Here is a 17231-nt window from a genome sequence, read left to right as displayed (position 1 = left end):
GGAAAATCTTGGCCCACACTTGATCCAGTGACTCCTCCTCATCTGCCAGGTCTCGGCTGAGACAACACTGCCCCTGGGAAGGGAACCTCAGTTTGCTTTTTTCTTTTTCTGTCTTTTTAGGGCCGCACCCGTGGCATATGGAGGTTCCCAGGTTAGGGGTCGAATCGGAGCTACAGCTGCCAGCCTACACCACCGCCACAGCCAGGCCAAATCTGAGCCGCGTCTGCCGCCTATACCACAGCTCATAGCAGAGCTGGATCCTTAACCTACTGAGTGAGGCCAGGGGTCAAACCCTCATCCTCATGGATCCTAGTCGGGTTCATTAACCACTGAGCCACAAAGGGAACTCCAGGAACCTGAGTTTTCTGACCATCCCCTGCACTGGAGTTGTCTGTGTATTTTTCTCTCTCCCTTACAAGCCCGTGAAGCCAGAGATTGTTGACCTTGGTCATAGCTGTAGCCCAAGGTATTGTAGGTATTCAATAAATATGTATTGGCTTAATGGATGGATGAAAAGCCTTTCCATCTCTGGACAAACCAGGACTCAGCACTATCTCTATTTTCCCTTGCAACTGGCTGGAACTCCAGCCTTACCCTCACTTTCCTGCAATGAGGCTTCCCCGAGGTGCGCGGGTGGACCTGAGCTAAGCCCCAGGAAAAGAAAGCAACAGAGGAAGCAAGACGTGGGCTTCTTGCCCAGGTTGCCCCTCTTCTCACTGCAGGCCCAGGACTGCCTCCCAACAAACCCACCTGCTCTGGTCTTGGACAGCATCTCCCCTAGTCCTGCCTCCTTTTTCATCCTGGAGAACCTCGAATGAAACCTAGTGGTTGTCTTTACTTAAAAAAAAAAAGACATTATTTTAGTATATTCTTTTGAGTGGGTAACATATGCACATGGTACAAAATAAGTCTTTTCTATTCCTACTCTACCCTGCCTCAGAGCAGCCTCCTCCGAGGTCACCATAGTTACCACTTTCTTGTGCAGGCTTCAGAAATAATTTATGAACAAATAAACAAACACATATAAGCTCTTTTTTTTTTTTCTCATTCAAATGGCAACATTCCATTCATCCTCCTCTGTACCTTACTTTTTTCAGTTCCCATGATGCTGTTAAGATGATTCTGTGCAAATACATAAACGGCTTCTTCCTTCATTGTGGCTGCATGCTATTTCATTGTGTGAAACTGTGGCATAACTTGATTGAACCAGTCACGTGGACCTTTATTCATTTATTTGGTCTTTTTTTTTTAGGGCCACACCTGCAGGATATGGAAGTTCCCAGGCTAGGGGTCAAATGGGAGCTGTAGCTGCTGGCCTATGCCACAGCTACAGCAACTCGGGATCCGAGCTGCCTCTGCAACCTACCCCACAGCTCACAGCAACGCCAGATCCTCAACCCACTGGGCGAGGCCAGGGATTGAACCTGGGTCCTGATGGACAGTAGGCAGATTCGTTTCTGCTGAGCCACGACAGGAACTTCCCCAGTCGTGGACCTTTAGGTTGTTTCTAGTCTGTTGCCATTGCAAACATGCTGTGGTTAATGCCCTTGAACTTCTGTCATTTTTGCTCATGGGCCAAATCCTAGAAGTAGAATTTCTGGGTCAAAGAGTCTGACAGTAGCCATTGTCAGACTGGCCTCCACAGAGGTGGTGCCCATTTCCCCGCAGCTTCGCTAACATTGTGTTTTCACTTTTGCTTTGAATTTTAGCATTTGATAGGCGACAAGTGGTATCTCAGTGTAGTTTGATTTCACATTTCTCTTAAAAAAAAAAAACTGGGGTAAAAATCCACATAGGAATATTTATATCTTAGCCATTTTCAAGCACACAGTTCAGCAATGTTAAGTATATTCACACGGCTATGCAACCTAAAGTCATACTACTTAGTGGTGCCAATCTAGTGCCAGGACTAGCTTGAGGCAGCCTCTGCTCCCTGGTAGTGGGGGAGAAATGTAAACAGGTATGACAAACCAGTGCTACCAGAGCTGAACCTGAGATAGCACTGAGAGCTGGGGCCTGGGCCAGGGGTGGAGGTGCGGATGGTCCAGTAAGTGTCTTAGGAAGAGGTGGTCCAGAATGACCCCTGAAGAAAGGAAAGATCTTCCCAGCTGGGGACCTTGGGTGAGCAAAGGTCTGGAGATCTGAGAGATCCAGGTGTATTCTAGAAACTGCAAGCAATGTTCTGAGAGCCAGCAAGGTGAATAAGGGGGAAGGGCCTTGAAGGGCTGGCAAGTCTGGGGCAAAGGAGAGCAAAGATCAAAGGCTGGGGTTAGACTGCAGGTGGCAGGGTTCAGGTGAGAGGAGGCAGACGGAGGAGGAAAGACTGCTGGGCTCCAGGGCATTTAAACTAAGCCCGACGCCCCGCCCCACCTGAGGGACAGACTGGAAATCGGAGGGCGAGGGAAGGTGGATTCCCGAAGGAGAAGCCATCCCTGGGAAGGGGACATGGGCCCTCGGGGGCTGGGTTGGGTCACAAGGAGAGAAGCCTGAACAGCCGAAGGAAGGAGGCGTGGGGGAAGCCACAGCCTCTGACCTCCGACTGCGACGTTTCCCTGACCGGGTCCGGGACCCCAAGATCCCAAACCAGGGACCGCGGGCCTACCAGACCCTCTTCTTCAGCCCGCCCCTGGGTCACTGCGGATCTCTAAGCCCCGCCCCTCAGGCCCCGCCCCTACGGATATTGGGAGGGGAGGGCCATATGCCCTCCCCCCCTTCTCCGAGGGCTGTCTGCGGGGGAGGGGCGTGAGAACGCGCGAGGGGGGAAGGGGGGAAAGGATGAACCGGCGTCGCCATGGCAACTAGGCCGGTGGTCCGCCCTGGAGACCCGGGAGGAAAGCAAGGAGAAGGCGCGGGAGGGAGGCTAAGGCGCTCGGCGCGGGGGCGGAACGGGGGCCCGGGTCTCCCGGGAGGAGTTGGGGAACACCGGGCAGTTCTCGCTGTGGGTTCCTGGTGGCGCAGGGAGCCCGTGTGTTTGCGAAGTTCTCCAGGGTGAGTGTGCCAGCGCGTGTCTGGGGTTGTGCACGAGTGTGAGCGTGCGCACGTGGGCACAGGCGTGCGCACAGGAGTGCCCGTGCAAGATGCGAGTGCCAGCCTGCCCGTGTGTGTGCACTCGTGCGCGCTCCTAAGTGTGCCCGGGCGGGCGCCGGCGGGAGAGTAGTCCCGCCCCCTCCCCAGCCTCCCGCCGCCCCTCCCCGCCCCGCGCCGCCTGCGCCGGCTGCATCCTCGCCTCCACCACGCTCCCCCCCTCCCCCCCGCACTTTCTCCAGCTCTCCCTCCCTCTCGGCTCAGACTGCCGGACTCGGCGCTCTTCTCGCCGGCCGCCCTGGGAATCGCCGGCCGCCGCCGCCCAGCCGGCACCCGCTGTCCCCCCAGTACTTGGGCACCTGTTGGAGGCGCAGAGACAGGTGCAGGGGCCTGGGCTGCCAGGGGCGAGGGTGAGGGTGAGTGTGTGTTAGCCTGTGTGTGCCTCCGGGGGTGTTTGGCTCTCGGGAGGCTGCAATTTCTGGCTCCTCTGGAGAGCCAGTCTCGGGAGGTGGCATCTGAGGCAGGGGTCCTCACCTTGAGCTGCGGGGGTAGGGGACCAGGGAGGCCAGCAGATCCTGGGGCTGAATGAAGGGACAGTGGGAAGTGAAAACCTAAGGGGTGGGTGATACCCAGACCTGACAAGCGCCTGGTGCTGAAGGATAGCCAGAGCCTCAGAGAGACAGAGGAGAGGACCAATGGGGCTGCTTTAGGGGTAGATAGGGCCCAGGGCAGCCAGAAGCCCAGAATGAGGGTAGGAGCTGGGAAGATGACAAAGGGACAATCCAGAGGTAAGTGGGCAAGGCTGAGATGGAGCCAGGACCTATCTGGGGGGGCTGGCAGCGCAGCCCCTGTGGAGGACAGCTTGGGGTCTGGAGGGCCCAGGCCTTCTGCCTGGCCGTCAGCTGGCACAGGCTGCAGTCTCCCTCAATACCTAGGAAGGGAGGCCACTGGGGACCCACAGATCCAGGAGGGTGTTGCCTGGCCCTCAGCCAGCAGATGGTAGGTTTGAAGTCAGCCCCGGGCTCACGCTCTCTGGAACCTCCCTCCCCCACCCAGGGGTGCTGCATGAGGGGCCGCAGGGGCGACCGCATGACCATCAACATCCAGGAGCACATGGCCATCAACGTGTGCCCCGGGCCCATCCGGCCCATCCGCCAGATCTCTGACTACTTCCCCCGCCGGGGACTGGGACCCGAAGGGGGCGGCAGGGGCTTCGGAGAGGCCCCGGCCCGACTGGCGCCCCTGGCCTTGGCGCCCCCCGCAGCCCTCCTTGGGGCCACCACGCCTGAGGATGGAGCTGAGGTGGACAGCTATGACTCGGACGATACCAGTGAGTCTGGGGACCTGAAAGGCTCAGGGTGCTAGTGGGGGCTCCAGGCTCACAGCAGGGGCACGGGGCCCCCGCTGGGCGTGGGGAGGCGGCGGGCACGGCCACCACAGCTGCAGTCAGAATGGTGATTACAGCTTCAGCCAGGCTCAATATTCAATATTTCTGCTGAGACACTCAACCACCCACACAGCCCCAGTTGCAGCCCAGCCAGGGACCCAGACGCGCGCACACACTCCGCAGGCTGATAGACGCAGACGGGCGCACACCTTCACAGCTGGCCCACGGAGCGGGCCTGCCCCCCGGCTCTCTGTCACACACCTGTCTTGACTCACTGACTCAGGCTACCTCTTCCCTCTCCTCCAGCCGCCCTGGGCATGCTGGAGTTTGACCTTCTCTATGACCAGGCTTCCTGCACGCTGCACTGTAGTATCCTCAGGGCCAAGGTGGGTGCTTCTTGCCTCCCAAGCCCTGGTCCTGTTTGCCTCCCCCCTTCCCTTCCCTAGGCCTGACTCCTGCTCCTTCCCCCATTTCCCCCCCCCCCCCCCCCCGGGGTCCACTCTGCAGAGACAGGGAGGGAGGGCAGGCTGATAAGACTGGGAGCTCACAGCCCTCTTTCCTCCACGCTATCCCAGGGCCTCAAGCCCATGGATTTCAACGGCCTGGCCGACCCCTACGTAAAGCTGCACCTGCTGCCTGGAGCCTGCAAGGTAATGGCCTCCCCCTCCCCTGTCCCCCGGACTCACTCAGCTTGCGGGTCTGTCCCCAATTTTCTCCTGCCTCCAGCCTCTGTGCATCACGACGTACTGAGAACCCTTCGTCCCCACACCTTAGGCCAATAAGTTAAAGACAAAGACTCAGAGGAACACGCTGAATCCTGTGTGGAACGAGGACCTGACATACAGCGGGATCACGGACGAGGACATCACCCACAAGGTGCTCAGGTGAGGGGTCCCTCCTCCCTGTTACCAGGGAGGACAGCGCCTCCTTGGGGACAGCTCTTTGGAACCTTCTTGGATTGGTTGATCCACCTTCCACTAAGCCCTCTCAGACGCTCAAGAACCATCAGTGGCTCCCTTCCCCTTTGGGAGCAGGCCACCCTGTGTCCCTGCCCCTCAGATATCCCCTACTGCTCCTCCAACAGAGGGCCGCCCTCTTCCCGCTGGTGGGGTTCATAACTCCTGAGCATTGCCTGCTGTGTCACTTCTGGCCTCCCCTCTCTGCGGGCCTAAATCCCTCTCATCCTTTGAGGCTCTGCCTCCTCCTGCAATCGTTTCCTGGTCTAGAGACCCTTTCTAGAGCCCCTGACTTAAGTCACACCTCTGCAGCGGAGGTCTGCCCATCCTGTTGCTTCTGTCCCCCTAACATGGCTAAGGAGTGACGTCTCAAGGGACAGGCGTGGCAATGAGGCCTTAGGGAGGTTAAGCGATTTGCTCCAGGTCACGGGGTTGCTATAAAAGTGGCGGAGCTGGAAACGGAACACTCCTACCTGACAGAGCTGCTGAGGGTGACCTCAGAAGGACGTGCAGGGGGCTGCACATGGAAACGGATGGAACTAAAAGCAATAATCCCTTCATGGCTGGGCTCCTGAGACTCTCCCAGGCTGGCTCCCTGCTCCACACAGAAAAGAAACGGGGGCTCTAGGGAAGGTGTGAGCTCCTGGTCTGACTCCTCAGAGCATCTCCAGGGCCTTCTAGCGCCTCCATGTCGGACCCGGGACCCACTCCACCAGTGCTATGCACATTCCGTGGCATCCTGTCGCCAGGCCCTGAGTGGAGGCAGTGTGTGTGTGTGTGTGGGGGGGGGGGGTCCTGAAGGAGCTAAAGCCGTCCTGAGGGCCCAGGGACAGGCAGGGCATCCGGAAAAGGGGGTGCAGAGGCACAGGGCGTATCAAAGCATCCTTCTCGAGGCCCAGGCCTGGCGCTAACCAGCCAGCCCCGAAACAGCCCATTTCACAAGCGAGGAACAGAGCATTCAGGGCAGAGCCGGGACCAGCCCGGGCGTTCGGAGTTCACGTGGAGGACCTTTCTCCCACACTGGAGTGGGGCTCAGGGACCCCAGGGGCCCTGACCCTGCAGCACCCCTCCAGGATCTCCGTCTGTGACGAGGACAAGCTGAGCCACAACGAGTTCATCGGGGAGATCCGCGTGCCCCTCCGCCGCCTCAAGCCTTCACAGAAGAAGCATTTTAACATCTGCCTGGAGCGCCAGGTCCCGGTCTGTGTGGGGCGGCGGGGTCCCATGGGAAGGGGGCCCTGGGGAGACCGGGTTTCCAGAACTTTCTCTTTGCCCCCCCCTCAGCTGGCTTCACCCTCTTCCATGTCTGCGGCGCTGAGGGGCATCTCCTGTTACCTGAAGGAGGTGAGCGACCCGCAGGGACTGCTGGGGGGGCGGTGGAGGGGACGCAGGCTGAACCCGTCTGCCCACAGCTGGAGCAGGTGGAGCAGGGGCCCGGGCTGCTGGAAGAGCGAGGACGCATCCTGCTGAGCCTCAGCTACAGCTCCCGGCGCCGGGGGCTGCTGGTGGGCATCATGCGCTGTGCCCACCTGGCCGCCATGGATGTCAACGGCTACTCCGACCCCTATGTCAAGACGTGAGCCCCCGCCCTGCCCTGGGACCCACCTGCCCCTCCCTGGGAACCTGCCCCCCAGCCCCAGCCTCTCCTGGGCCTGTCCTGTTCCTGACCCACCTGCTCCCCCACCCCCGTCCCCACTCCCCGGCAGGTACCTGAGGCCCGATGTGGATAAGAAATCCAAGCACAAAACGTGTGTGAAGAAGAAGACGCTCAACCCGGAATTTAATGAGGTAAGTGGGGCCAAGACCAGACACTGAGGCGGCCTGGGGGTGGGGACCGCGCCTCACGGAAGGTGTGGCTTGCCCTGTCCCAGGAGTTCTTCTACGAGATGGAGCTCTCCGCTCTGGCCACGAAGACTCTGGAAGTCACAGTCTGGGACTATGACATTGGCAAATCCAACGACTTCATCGGTGAGGGAGGAGCCTGCCGGGTGGGGCTGATGGAGGGCAGACTGGCAGTGAGCTGGGGCCCTGATCCTGCCACCTCTACTGCTCCCCAGGTGGCGTGTCCCTGGGGCCAGGCGCCCGGGGAGAGGCCCGGAAGCACTGGAGCGACTGTCTGCGGCAGCCGGACGCAGCCCTGGAGCGCTGGCACACCCTGACCAGCGAGCTGCCCCCGGCGGCCGGCGCCCTGCCCTCAGCCTGAGCAGGCTGGCTGCCTGGCACACGGCCCTTGAGGGCCAGGGCCGGTACCCAACCCTCGCACGAATGTGTTGCACGTTTACACGGGGTGGCTGCCCCACCCCACCCTACTTGTCTTATTTCGTGAGCGTCTCCGTGACCGTGGGTCTGTCTTCTTGTGAGGGACTGTGGGGAGCTCTAGGCACATATGCAAACGTCACCCTGCCTGACTCGCTGCGATGAGGACACGCAAATATGCAAACCGCCCACCCTGAGCACACCTGCAGCGGGGGTCCCTGCGGTGCCCCTGGCTCAAGGCCTGGCTGCTGCTCCTCCCTCCTGCCTCTCCAGGCTGCCCGGCCCCCTGCCCTATAGGGAGGAGGTCGGATTAGGGGGGGTTCGGAGGAGAGGATTTCCCCCCCAAAAAGAGAAGGAGCAAAAAGCCAAAAAGCCAAAAAAAAAAAAAAAAAAAAAAAAAAAAAAGAGCCACTCCTTTAATACAGAATCTTCATTTCAAAAACACAAAAACACAAAAACCACCACAAACACCTAGCCCTGTACAGCTGCCCATTTAAGCGGGGGGGCCACCGCCGGGTCTCTGCCTCTCTGAGAGGTGGCAGATGCCCCTGGCCACTCATTTCAATAACTGTCCCCAGTGTCGGGCTGGGACGCGAGGGCAGGACACCTGCCCTCCCTGGAGGGGGCCCACCTTCCGGGGGACACTCGTGCATGTTTACGCCTTTTCTGATTGTGTCAGTGGCCGCAGCATGGCAACTGGGTGTCAATAAATGTCTCTGCGGAAGCTGGGGGCTCGTGTGTGCTGGCCCAGAGGGCGCCGGGCAGGGGGTCGGGCAGAGGGGGTTCATTCCGGGATGTCGATCACCAGGTCATCATCCCCGTCCAGGGCGTCATCCCCACTGCCCGCATCGCTGAACATCTGCCGAGGGACGGCGCTCAGGATGGTAGGAGGGGGCATCTTGGGTGGGGGCAGTGGGGCCAGGGCTGCCCCCACCCCGGCCCCAGAACCCCGGCCTGGGAAGGTCAGCGGCCCTCCCACCGGGCAGTCGGGGGGTCCCACCGCCATCTGCAGCAGGGGGAAGAAACACAGGGAGGGCTTATCAGGGAGGCACTGGGCCCTCCAGGAGGCTGGCACTGCCCCTTAAGACAGTCCTAGGGGACGGGGATGGGGGCAAGGACTCATTCTTGGGGCAGTGGACACAGCCAGGCCAGCCAGAGCTGGAATCGGGGAGCCTGCCCCACCTCGGCCCCTTGGGAGTCTCAAAGCAGCCGGTGTCTGGGAGTGAGGGGTGGTGATGGAGGCGGTGATGAGGCGGGTGGTGGAGGGGGTCTTACAGGAAGCCAGGAGGGAAAGGCCAGGCCCTGCCCTCGCACGTCAGGCACCCTGGCTGCCCCTGTAACTGCACTTAGAGCCAGAGCCAGCCTGCGGCGCCTGCCCGCCCACCTCTGGGGACCTAAGGTACCACTTGCCACCACTGCCCTCCTCTCCCTCCTCCTGCCGAGGGACTCACAGGTTCGGTGGAGGGTGTCAACAGTCTCCACCCCCCGCTGTGTGAGGCCTCTACCGCTCAAATCTGGGACAGGCCCCTCTGTGGGATCCCCGCAGCCACGGGCTTCGGCCAGGCCCTTCTCTCAGCTCACCTGGGCTACGGTACCAGCCTCCTAACTGGACTCCCTGCCTTCAGCCTCTCCCAGATCCAGCTCCTCCTCCACACTGCAGCCAGAGTGAGCTCTCTAAAACACAAACCTGAGCGTGTCATTCCTCCCCTCGTGGGCCTCTGGCTCCTCGCTGCCCTCAGGACAGGCAGTGCCTGACGACAGGCCATTCCCTCCACCTGGAGTCTCCCTTTCTAGCTGTCCAAAGTCCTGCTTTGTCCCCTGAGCCTGGGAAGTAGCCTCGGTCCTGCCCAACCCTCCGGCCCTATCCCTGGTCTGGCCTTCTGAATCCTGCCCCCAGAGCTCCGTGGGCCTCAGGTTTTGCCTGTGGGCACAAAGTGAGCACCTACTATGTGCCGGGTGCTCTCCATTTCTGATCTCTGGCCACCCTGAGAGGGAGGAGAGCTCATTGGCTGGAGGAGGAAACTGAGACTTGGAGATGGGAGGTTTTAAGGCCCAGGCTGGCCAGGCTCCCTAACCACACCGAGCAGTGTCCGGCTTGGGGCAGGAAAAGGCTTACAGGCGGTCTTCACAGTGGCTGTTCCGATTACTCTGACACCTTCTGCCCCCATGCCCTGCTCTCTGCTGCCTTTTTTGGCTTTTTAGGTCCGCACTTGTGGCACGTGGAGGTTCCCAGGCTGGGAGTCAAATCAGAGCTACAGCTGCCAGCCTATGCCGGAGCCACAGCAACACCAGATCCAAGCCACATCTGTGACCCACACCACAGCTCACGGCAACACCAGATCCTTAACGCACCGAGCGAGGCCAGGGATCGAACCCACAACCCCATGGTTCCTAGTCGGATTCGTTTCTGCTGCGCCACGACGGGAATCCTGCTCTCTGCTTCCTAAGTTCCCCCCACCCTCACTGCTGCTCCTGGCGTGGCCTGGAGGGCCAGAGTGGGCCTGTTCCTCAGGGGAGAGGAGTCTGCCAGGACTGCTGACAGACAGAAGGCCCAGCTCTGAACAGCACCCTTGCACCCAGCACCCATGCGTACACGGGAGCAGATGCACACACAGGACTGGAAAGGCTGGTGACATGAGGATTGTCCCCCTCTGGCGGCCACTACCTCACGATTCCCCGAGTTCCCCTATCCTACCCCTGGCTGGACGTCCTTGATGGCCTGGAGCAGCTACTGTTTCTCTGTGGCTTACTAGGGCCCAGGCACTGGGCCAAGTGTTTTCTCTCCCTCAATTCATTTTACCCTCACAGTGCCCCACTGAACAGAGAAGTAAGCTGAGGCTCCAGAGGACATTAACGATGCTGCAGAGCGAGTTGTGGAGGAGCCGGGATGCAAACCTGGCCGAGTCTGGCTGAGGTCCCGGCTCCTGACTGAGCTGCTTCGGTCTGTGCAGCGTCCCTCCCCCCCTGAGACCGGCCGCTCCTGACTCCTCACCCCCACCACCCAGACACTTCCGTGACCCCCACCACAGGACATCTGGCCTCCCACGAGCCACCCCGCTGGACCTTTCTTTCCACCGCTGCTCCTCGCTCTCGCCGCCCCTGCTACAGCCTCAACGGTGCTTCTGCCAAGTCCCCGCCCTCCTTCCACGACTGCCTCAGCCAGGACCATCCAAACCTCCCCTGCCCTGGACTCGGGTGTTACCTGTTCTTTGAGGCCTCCCTCATCGATCCCCCCTCACCCCCCCGCACAGCGACTGATGTGGGACCTTCTTCACCGGCCTGTCCAGAGCTTCGCTCCCCACCATGCCTCTGCTTTGGGACCCAGCATGTCAGAGCCTCCAACTGCCAAGCCAGGCCCACCCCGCGCCACGCCTCTACCCTCTGCCCTGGGCTTCACCAGCCCTGGCCTTCCCCACCAGCCTGGCCCTCGGGCCAGAAGCAAAACACCTGCTGCGCAGAGCACGCAGCAGAAGCTAAGCAGTAGCCTTAAGTGTTAACTCTCCATTGTCAGGGCTCAAGGCCAAGGTCGCACGGGGGTGGCAGAGCTGGGGTTTGAACCCCAGAACCCACACGCCTAACCACCACGAGCAGGGCTCCCATTTCATTTCTGGCTCCTAAGCCTCAAGGCCACAGTTCCCTCAGCGTGAGGGCCGCCCAGTTGGGTCCCTGCTTCGCTTGGACTCAGAGCTGGAAGGGCACCTGGTGCCTTCCCTGCCCTCATCGCCCCCGGCGCTCAGGGCGCAGGCCTCTTTTCTTCTCCATCCATGCTCTCCCCCGACGGGCGTGTCCACCTCCCGGCTCATGACTTCCAGGTACACACCCCATGTGCCCTGGGCCCACGTAGCCCAGTTGTCTGGCTGGCATTTCCAGACAGCATCTCCCCGTGTCCAAGGCCAACCTCGCCTTCCCTCCAAATCTGCTGCTCTCACAGTCCTCTCCGCCTCAGAAAAGGGCCACTCCACTGCCCCAGCTGCTCAGGCCAAAGCCCTGGCATCATCCCTGGTGTCCCCCTCTCACAGGCCACCCTGGTCTTCCCATGGCTGGTTCTTTCCACTTTGCATCCGTCCCCTGCGGCCTGGCTGACGGCAGCCTCCTCCCTGGTGTCCCCACCTCCATCCGGACCCAGCCCACGCCCACCTCCCCAGCTCACAGCAGCACCAGGCGTTGGTCAGATCAGATCAGGTCTTCCCCACCTTCTCCAAGGGCCCCCGTTTCATTCACAGGACAAGCCAAGGTCTTTAACCCTCAGTTACTGCTCTGTCCTACCCTCTCTGGTCATTCTCCCAGCTCGCTTTCCTCTGACCACACCAGCCTCCTTCCTGGTCCTTGAACCAACGGAACATGCACCCCCCTCAGGGTCCCTGTGCGGCTTCTTCTTCCTGGATGACACGTTCGAAAGAGAGCCACAGGGCTTCTGCTGCTCGGAGTCCTTTGAGTTTCTGGGCACCCTGTGCTCTGGCGGTTTCCACCTTCCTCACCTGACTCCATTTTTCTACAGTTACCTGTTTCTCGTGCTTATTTTCTGCCCATCCTTCTAGAACAGCCCATGGGCTCCATGTTCTGGGAGAAGGGGCAGAAAATAAGGGATGGGCATGGGACCTTTGTTTTGTTCATGACTGGCTCTGCAGCACCTGGAGCAGTGCCTGGTACGGAGCAAGCGCTCCGTGAGCCTGGCCGATCACACTCACTTTACAGACACACAGTCTGAAACCTCAAGAGTTACGGGTACGTGGTTTTTAAGGGGTGCAGCCTCGACTTGTTTCTAATCCCACAACTCTGCCCCGCCTCGGGGACTGCCTGGCATCACAGCACACCTGGGAAAACAAGCCTGTGTCCCCAGCCGTCTTCGCTCTGGGCCCCCCAGGCTGCTCCTGCCCAGACTAGTCTCGCGCGGAACCTGTGAGCCAGGACTTCTCGGACCTTCCCCTCAGTGCCTGCCCTTAGGCTGGGCCCCCAGCAGCAGCCCCAAGTCAGGCTTTCAACATTCTCGGACAGGCCCCCAGCCCGTCTGGAGCCTCCCTTTGATGGCTGTCCTGGCCCCTCCCTAATGTCCCCCAAACAGGGTACCTTGAGTTTCCGGGGCAGGCGGGGCCGTTTCTCCCGCTTGGGCCGCAGGGGGCTGGGCTCGGGCAGCTGCAGGGCCAGGTAATCGGAAGGGAATGGGGGGTAGGGGGGGGAAGCCAGCTGCAGGCAGGAGTGAGGGGATGGAGATGGGAAATGGAGTGGATGGGGTGGGGGTGAAGGGAAGAAATGCAAACAGGAGGAAGAATGGAAAAACAAGAGATGGTGATGAGTGTGGCTCCCGAGAACAGAGGGGAGGGGACAGCAGCAGGACTGTGTCCTGGGCTCTGCTCTCCTCAGTCACTTCTGTCCCCCATCCCTACACCAGAGGGACGTGGACGGCCCCGACTCACACCCTCCAGGGGACCGTGCTGGCCACACCAAGACAGATGTCCTTGGCCCAGCCCCTCTGCCCAAATGACACCCGCCTTACTCCCGGGCCTTTTACCACTTCCCATCCTTGACCCCAACTCACCGAGCTCAGGTATGGGGAGGGGGCACCGGAGGCCTGAAGGGGAAACCCTGCTGAAGGAGGCAGGGAGAGGCTGGAGGGGGAGGGGGCGCCCCCCAGCGGAGGGCTTCTCTTCCTGGAGAAAAGGACAGGGGACAGGGTCAGAGGCAGAGAGGTGGCCCAGGTGCCCCCCTGGCCCCTGGCCTGGCCTGGGGAATGATGGCTTCTTCTCACCTCTTAGGAGCTGGTGTGTCCGACAACTTGGGTGTCCCCTCGGTCTCGCTGTTATCCGAAGATGCGGTGGCATCTGAGTCTGTGGGGGGGCACAGTTGGTCAGTGGGGAGTGGGAATTTCCATTTACCCCAGAGGGGTGTAATCTCAACTCTATGGAAGGTCTGTGGGGACTCTAATGGCCTCCCCATCAAAACACACACACACAGAGCTTCCCCAACTTCTTAAAATGTCCTTTACAACAGACTTCCTGCCTGGACTCCTCGGTAACACATTTGTCACGCACTTGCTACGGGAGCTCCCATTGTGGCTCAGTGGTTAAGGAACCCGACTAGTATCCATGACGACGCAGGTTTGATCCCTGGCCTCGCTCAGTGGGTTAAGGATCCGGCATTGCCATGAGCTGTGGTGTAGGCTGCAGACACGGCTCAGATCCTGTGTTGCTGTGGCTGTGGTGTAGGCCGGCGGCTACAGCTCTGATTCGACCCCTAGCCTGGAAACCTCCATATGTCGTGGGAGTGGCCCTAGAAAAGGCAAAAAGGCAAAAAGCAAAAAAAAAAAAAAAAAAAAAAAAAGGAATAGGTAGAATAGGGAGTTTCCTGGTGGTCTAGCGGTTAGGATTCAGTGTTCTCACTGTTGTAGCTTAGGTTCAATCCCTGGTCTGGGAACTGAGATCCCACATCAAGCTATTGCATGCCACAGCTCCCCCCTGAAAGCAGATCAAATGCCACCTTTCTGAGAAGTCTCCTAGATTCCCTCAGACCCAGCTGATGGCCAGCTCTCCCGGAACTCTCTACTCTCACTTGTCACGGCTCTCCTCATGGTGCTAGGACGTGGTATGTGTGGGTGTCTCCCTGACTATACTACGGGCTTCTCAGGGATCTAAGTGGCGGCTTATGTCTCCGGGCTCTTGCTTCTCAGGTTTATCCCACTCTGACCATAGACACGCTGGGTTCTCTCATGCCTCCTATACTGACGTCCCCCTCAGACAGGAAATTAACTGAAAAGAATTACTACTTTTTTTTTTTTTTGCTTTTTAGGGCTGCACCCACAGCATATGGAGGTTCCCAGGCTAGGGGTTGAATTGGAGCTGCAGCTGCCAGCCTACACACACCACAGCTCACGACAACGCCAGACACTTAACCCACTGAGTGAGGCCAGGGATTGAACCCACATTCTCATGCCACAACGGGAACTCCCAAAAGAATGATTTATATAGTCATACAAGCCAGGCGTTCTGCCATGACCCACATGAGCTGGGTCCTACTTGCTTTCTGACCTTGTTTGCTGGTCTCTTACGGTATGTAAATAACTGGGTGTTGTGTGTTCTGATGAAACATTATTTACAGAGACAAGCAGCCTGGCTGGCTGCCATTTGCTGACCCCCAATCTACATCCGTATTTAAAGGAACCATGGAAAGAAGTAATTGCATGGCACGTACTCATGAGAAGAACAGGGCCACAAAGGTCCACCATAAGGCTTTTTCAAACTGGGGGTATCAACCCGTAAGTGAGTCACAAAGTCAACTAATTGGTTTTCAACCAGCATTAAATGGGGGAAAAACAAACAAACAAACAAAACAAACAAAAACGGTCTAAAAAGTATCAGAATACTGCTGTATATATAGCACAGGGAACTATAGCCCATCACTTGCAAAGGAGCAGGATGGAGGATCATGAAAGAAAAATAATGTATATATACAGACAACTGAGTCGCTCTGCTGTACAGCAGAAACTGACAGAACACTGTGAAATCGACTATAATTTTAAAATGAAAAATAATAAAAAAATAAAAACTATCAGAGCACATGTCATAATCTTCACATTGTTTCATTAAATTCTGCTTTAAAAGTACCTAAGTATGTGGGGCTGGTCAGGATGTAAAATCTATTACTGACTGTAAACAAGGAGAACACAGCTTTATGTGCTTCAGCCCTTCCACTTTCAAACCACCTGCTACCTTCTTACCTCAGGGAATCTGCACTTGTGATTCCCTCCCCTGGAAAACCTCTCACTCGTCCCTGCACAAGACAGGTCTCTTCTTCTCACCTAGGTCCCAGGTCAAACAATCCTCGCTAAAAAGAGTCTTTCTTAAACCCTTTATTGATTTGCAGCCTGCCATGTGCTTGTGCGTGGTATGTATGCTAAGAATGGCTTTTCAGTTTTTCAAATGGTTGAGGAAAAAAAATCCAAGGAAAAATATTTCATGATGTGTGTGAACGTTATGAAATTCAAAGTTCAGTATTCATAAATAATGCTGTTTTGTCTTTTTAAGGCTGAACCTGCAGCATATGGAGGTTCCCTGGCTAGGGGTCGAATTGGAGCTGCAGCTGCCAGCCTACACCAGAGTCACAGCCACAGCCACGGAGGACCTGAGAGGAACTCCCATAAATAATGTTCTTAAAACAAAACCAGGAGTTCCATTGTGGCTCAGTGGAAATGAACCTGATTAGCATCCATGAGGACACAGGTTCCATCCCTGGCCTCACTCAGTGGGTTAAGTATCTGGCGTTGCCGTGAGCTGTGGTGTAGGCCGGCAACTGCAGCTTTTATTCAGCTGAGACGCTGAAACAAAAGGTATATGTTCTGCAAAGTCTACTTGGCTCTTTTCCCGCTCTCTTTCCCCTTTTTCGCCGCACCTGAAGCATATGGAGGCCACACCTGAGGATCTCAGGCCAGGGATCAAATCCAAGCTGCACCTTCGACCTACACCACTGCTTTAACTGCTGCAGTGACGCGGCCGGATCTTTAACCCACTGTGCCACAGCAGGAATGCCTACTTAGCTCTTTACAGAGAACGTTTATCAACCCCTGCTTTATTCCAATCACTACCATATCACCCTGATTTTATGCCTTTCGAATCTAAAACTCTAGTTTATTTCTTTGCTCTCTTATTACACCTAATTACAATACAAATTCCCAGAAGCTTTGTGCATCTCAGTCACCACTGCATTCCCTGTGCAGAGCACAGTGCCTGAAACGAAGTAGATATCCAGTAATACTTGAGTTAACAAACAGGGGAGGTGGAGGGCAAGCAACCAGGCTTAGGAACCACCAGAGGTGTACTGGCCTCCAGTCTAAAAGGAGGGCCCAGTGAGCTGGCTGGAGCGCCAGGAGCATGTCCTCCACCAATTTTCCATGACCCTGCTCACCAGAAGAGTCTTCATCCACGTTCTCGTACTGCAGAAGTCGGTCTAGGAGGAAACTGAGGAAAGAGGCGGGGGGAACAATGAGTGTTTATTCCCATCTCTGCAACGTTCTCTTGAGCCCCCGTCCCTTCGAACTGGCCCCGTCCTCACAACAGTCCCCAGGCAGGCATCATGCATTTGTGGCCCATTCCAGGGTGGGGGCCGAATGTAGATCTACTCTGGTCTCCCTCCTCCCCTCGGAGCCTGTCTCACCTCTTGTCCCGGGACACCTTCAACAATTTTCTCTGTGCCTTCCTCAGTTCCTCCTGGAAGCACTCGTGTTCCTGTATCAAGGGCAAGGTGGATGCTGAGCCACCTGCCATCCGTAAATGGGGCTCGGAAGCCGGCCACAGAGTACCCTGCTCCCTTTACACAGAACTAAACGGACGTCCTACCAGCGCCAGGCCTCACCCCCCTCCACCTTCCCACTCCACCCAGCACTCACGTAGATGAGGAATTTGAGCTTCCGCTTCAGGTTCCGGTATTTCTTCTTGTAGTCCACTTCGCCATCCGCCGGCCCGTTCATGACTGGGTCCGGGAGTGGCGCCCCAAACCTAGTCCGGGGTCCCGCTACCCGAAAGCCGCCTCGGCCCGGCCTCTTCCGCTTCCACTTCCGGAGACTCGGCTAGGCTGTGTTCGCTGGGACTACAACTCCCAGAGTCCACCGCGCCCAGAGA

General features: G+C 57.9%; 2 protein-coding genes across 9 annotated transcripts; one reads left to right on the top strand and one right to left on the bottom strand.

Moving 5' to 3' along the window:
* DOC2A (double C2 domain alpha) lies at positions 3211-8043 on the top strand. 5 transcript variants are annotated; one of them, XM_021087994.1, is made up of 11 exons: positions 3211-3404; positions 4081-4354; positions 4718-4797; positions 4987-5061; positions 5186-5295; positions 6441-6567; positions 6652-6711; positions 6780-6943; positions 7074-7155; positions 7239-7335; positions 7425-8043. In XM_021087994.1, exons 2-11 carry the CDS (start codon positions 4090-4092, stop codon positions 7568-7570), a joined length of 1206 nt encoding a protein of 401 aa, XP_020943653.1. In that variant the 5' UTR covers positions 3211-3404; positions 4081-4089; the 3' UTR covers positions 7571-8043. The 5 variants fall into 5 exon arrangements, with proteins under 5 accessions (XP_020943653.1, XP_020943651.1, XP_020943648.1 ...); XM_021087992.1 differs by having other exon boundaries at positions 3269-3404; positions 6441-6711; XM_021087990.1 differs by having other exon boundaries at positions 3316-4354.
* INO80E (INO80 complex subunit E) lies at positions 7120-17215 on the bottom strand. 4 transcript variants are annotated; one of them, XM_021088009.1, is made up of 8 exons: positions 17000-17215; positions 16768-16838; positions 16519-16571; positions 13370-13448; positions 13160-13271; positions 12691-12807; positions 9205-9297; positions 8572-8629 (listed from the first exon to the last, which is right to left on the bottom strand). In XM_021088009.1, the coding sequence occupies exons 1-7, from the start codon at positions 17078-17080 to the stop codon at positions 9226-9228; spliced, it is 585 nt and encodes a 194-aa protein (XP_020943668.1). In that variant the 5' UTR covers positions 17081-17215; the 3' UTR covers positions 8572-8629; positions 9205-9225. The 4 variants fall into 4 exon arrangements, with proteins under 4 accessions (XP_020943665.1, XP_020943666.1, XP_020943668.1 ...); XM_021088006.1 differs by lacking the exon at positions 9205-9297 and having other exon boundaries at positions 7120-8629; XM_021088008.1 differs by lacking the exon at positions 8572-8629 and having other exon boundaries at positions 8636-9297.

The sequence above is a fragment of the Sus scrofa genome, chromosome 3, assembly GCF_000003025.6.
Source record: "Sus scrofa isolate TJ Tabasco breed Duroc chromosome 3, Sscrofa11.1, whole genome shotgun sequence".
Taxonomy (NCBI): Eukaryota; Metazoa; Chordata; class Mammalia; order Artiodactyla; family Suidae; genus Sus; species Sus scrofa.
This window is presented reverse-complemented; position numbering and strand designations above follow the sequence as displayed.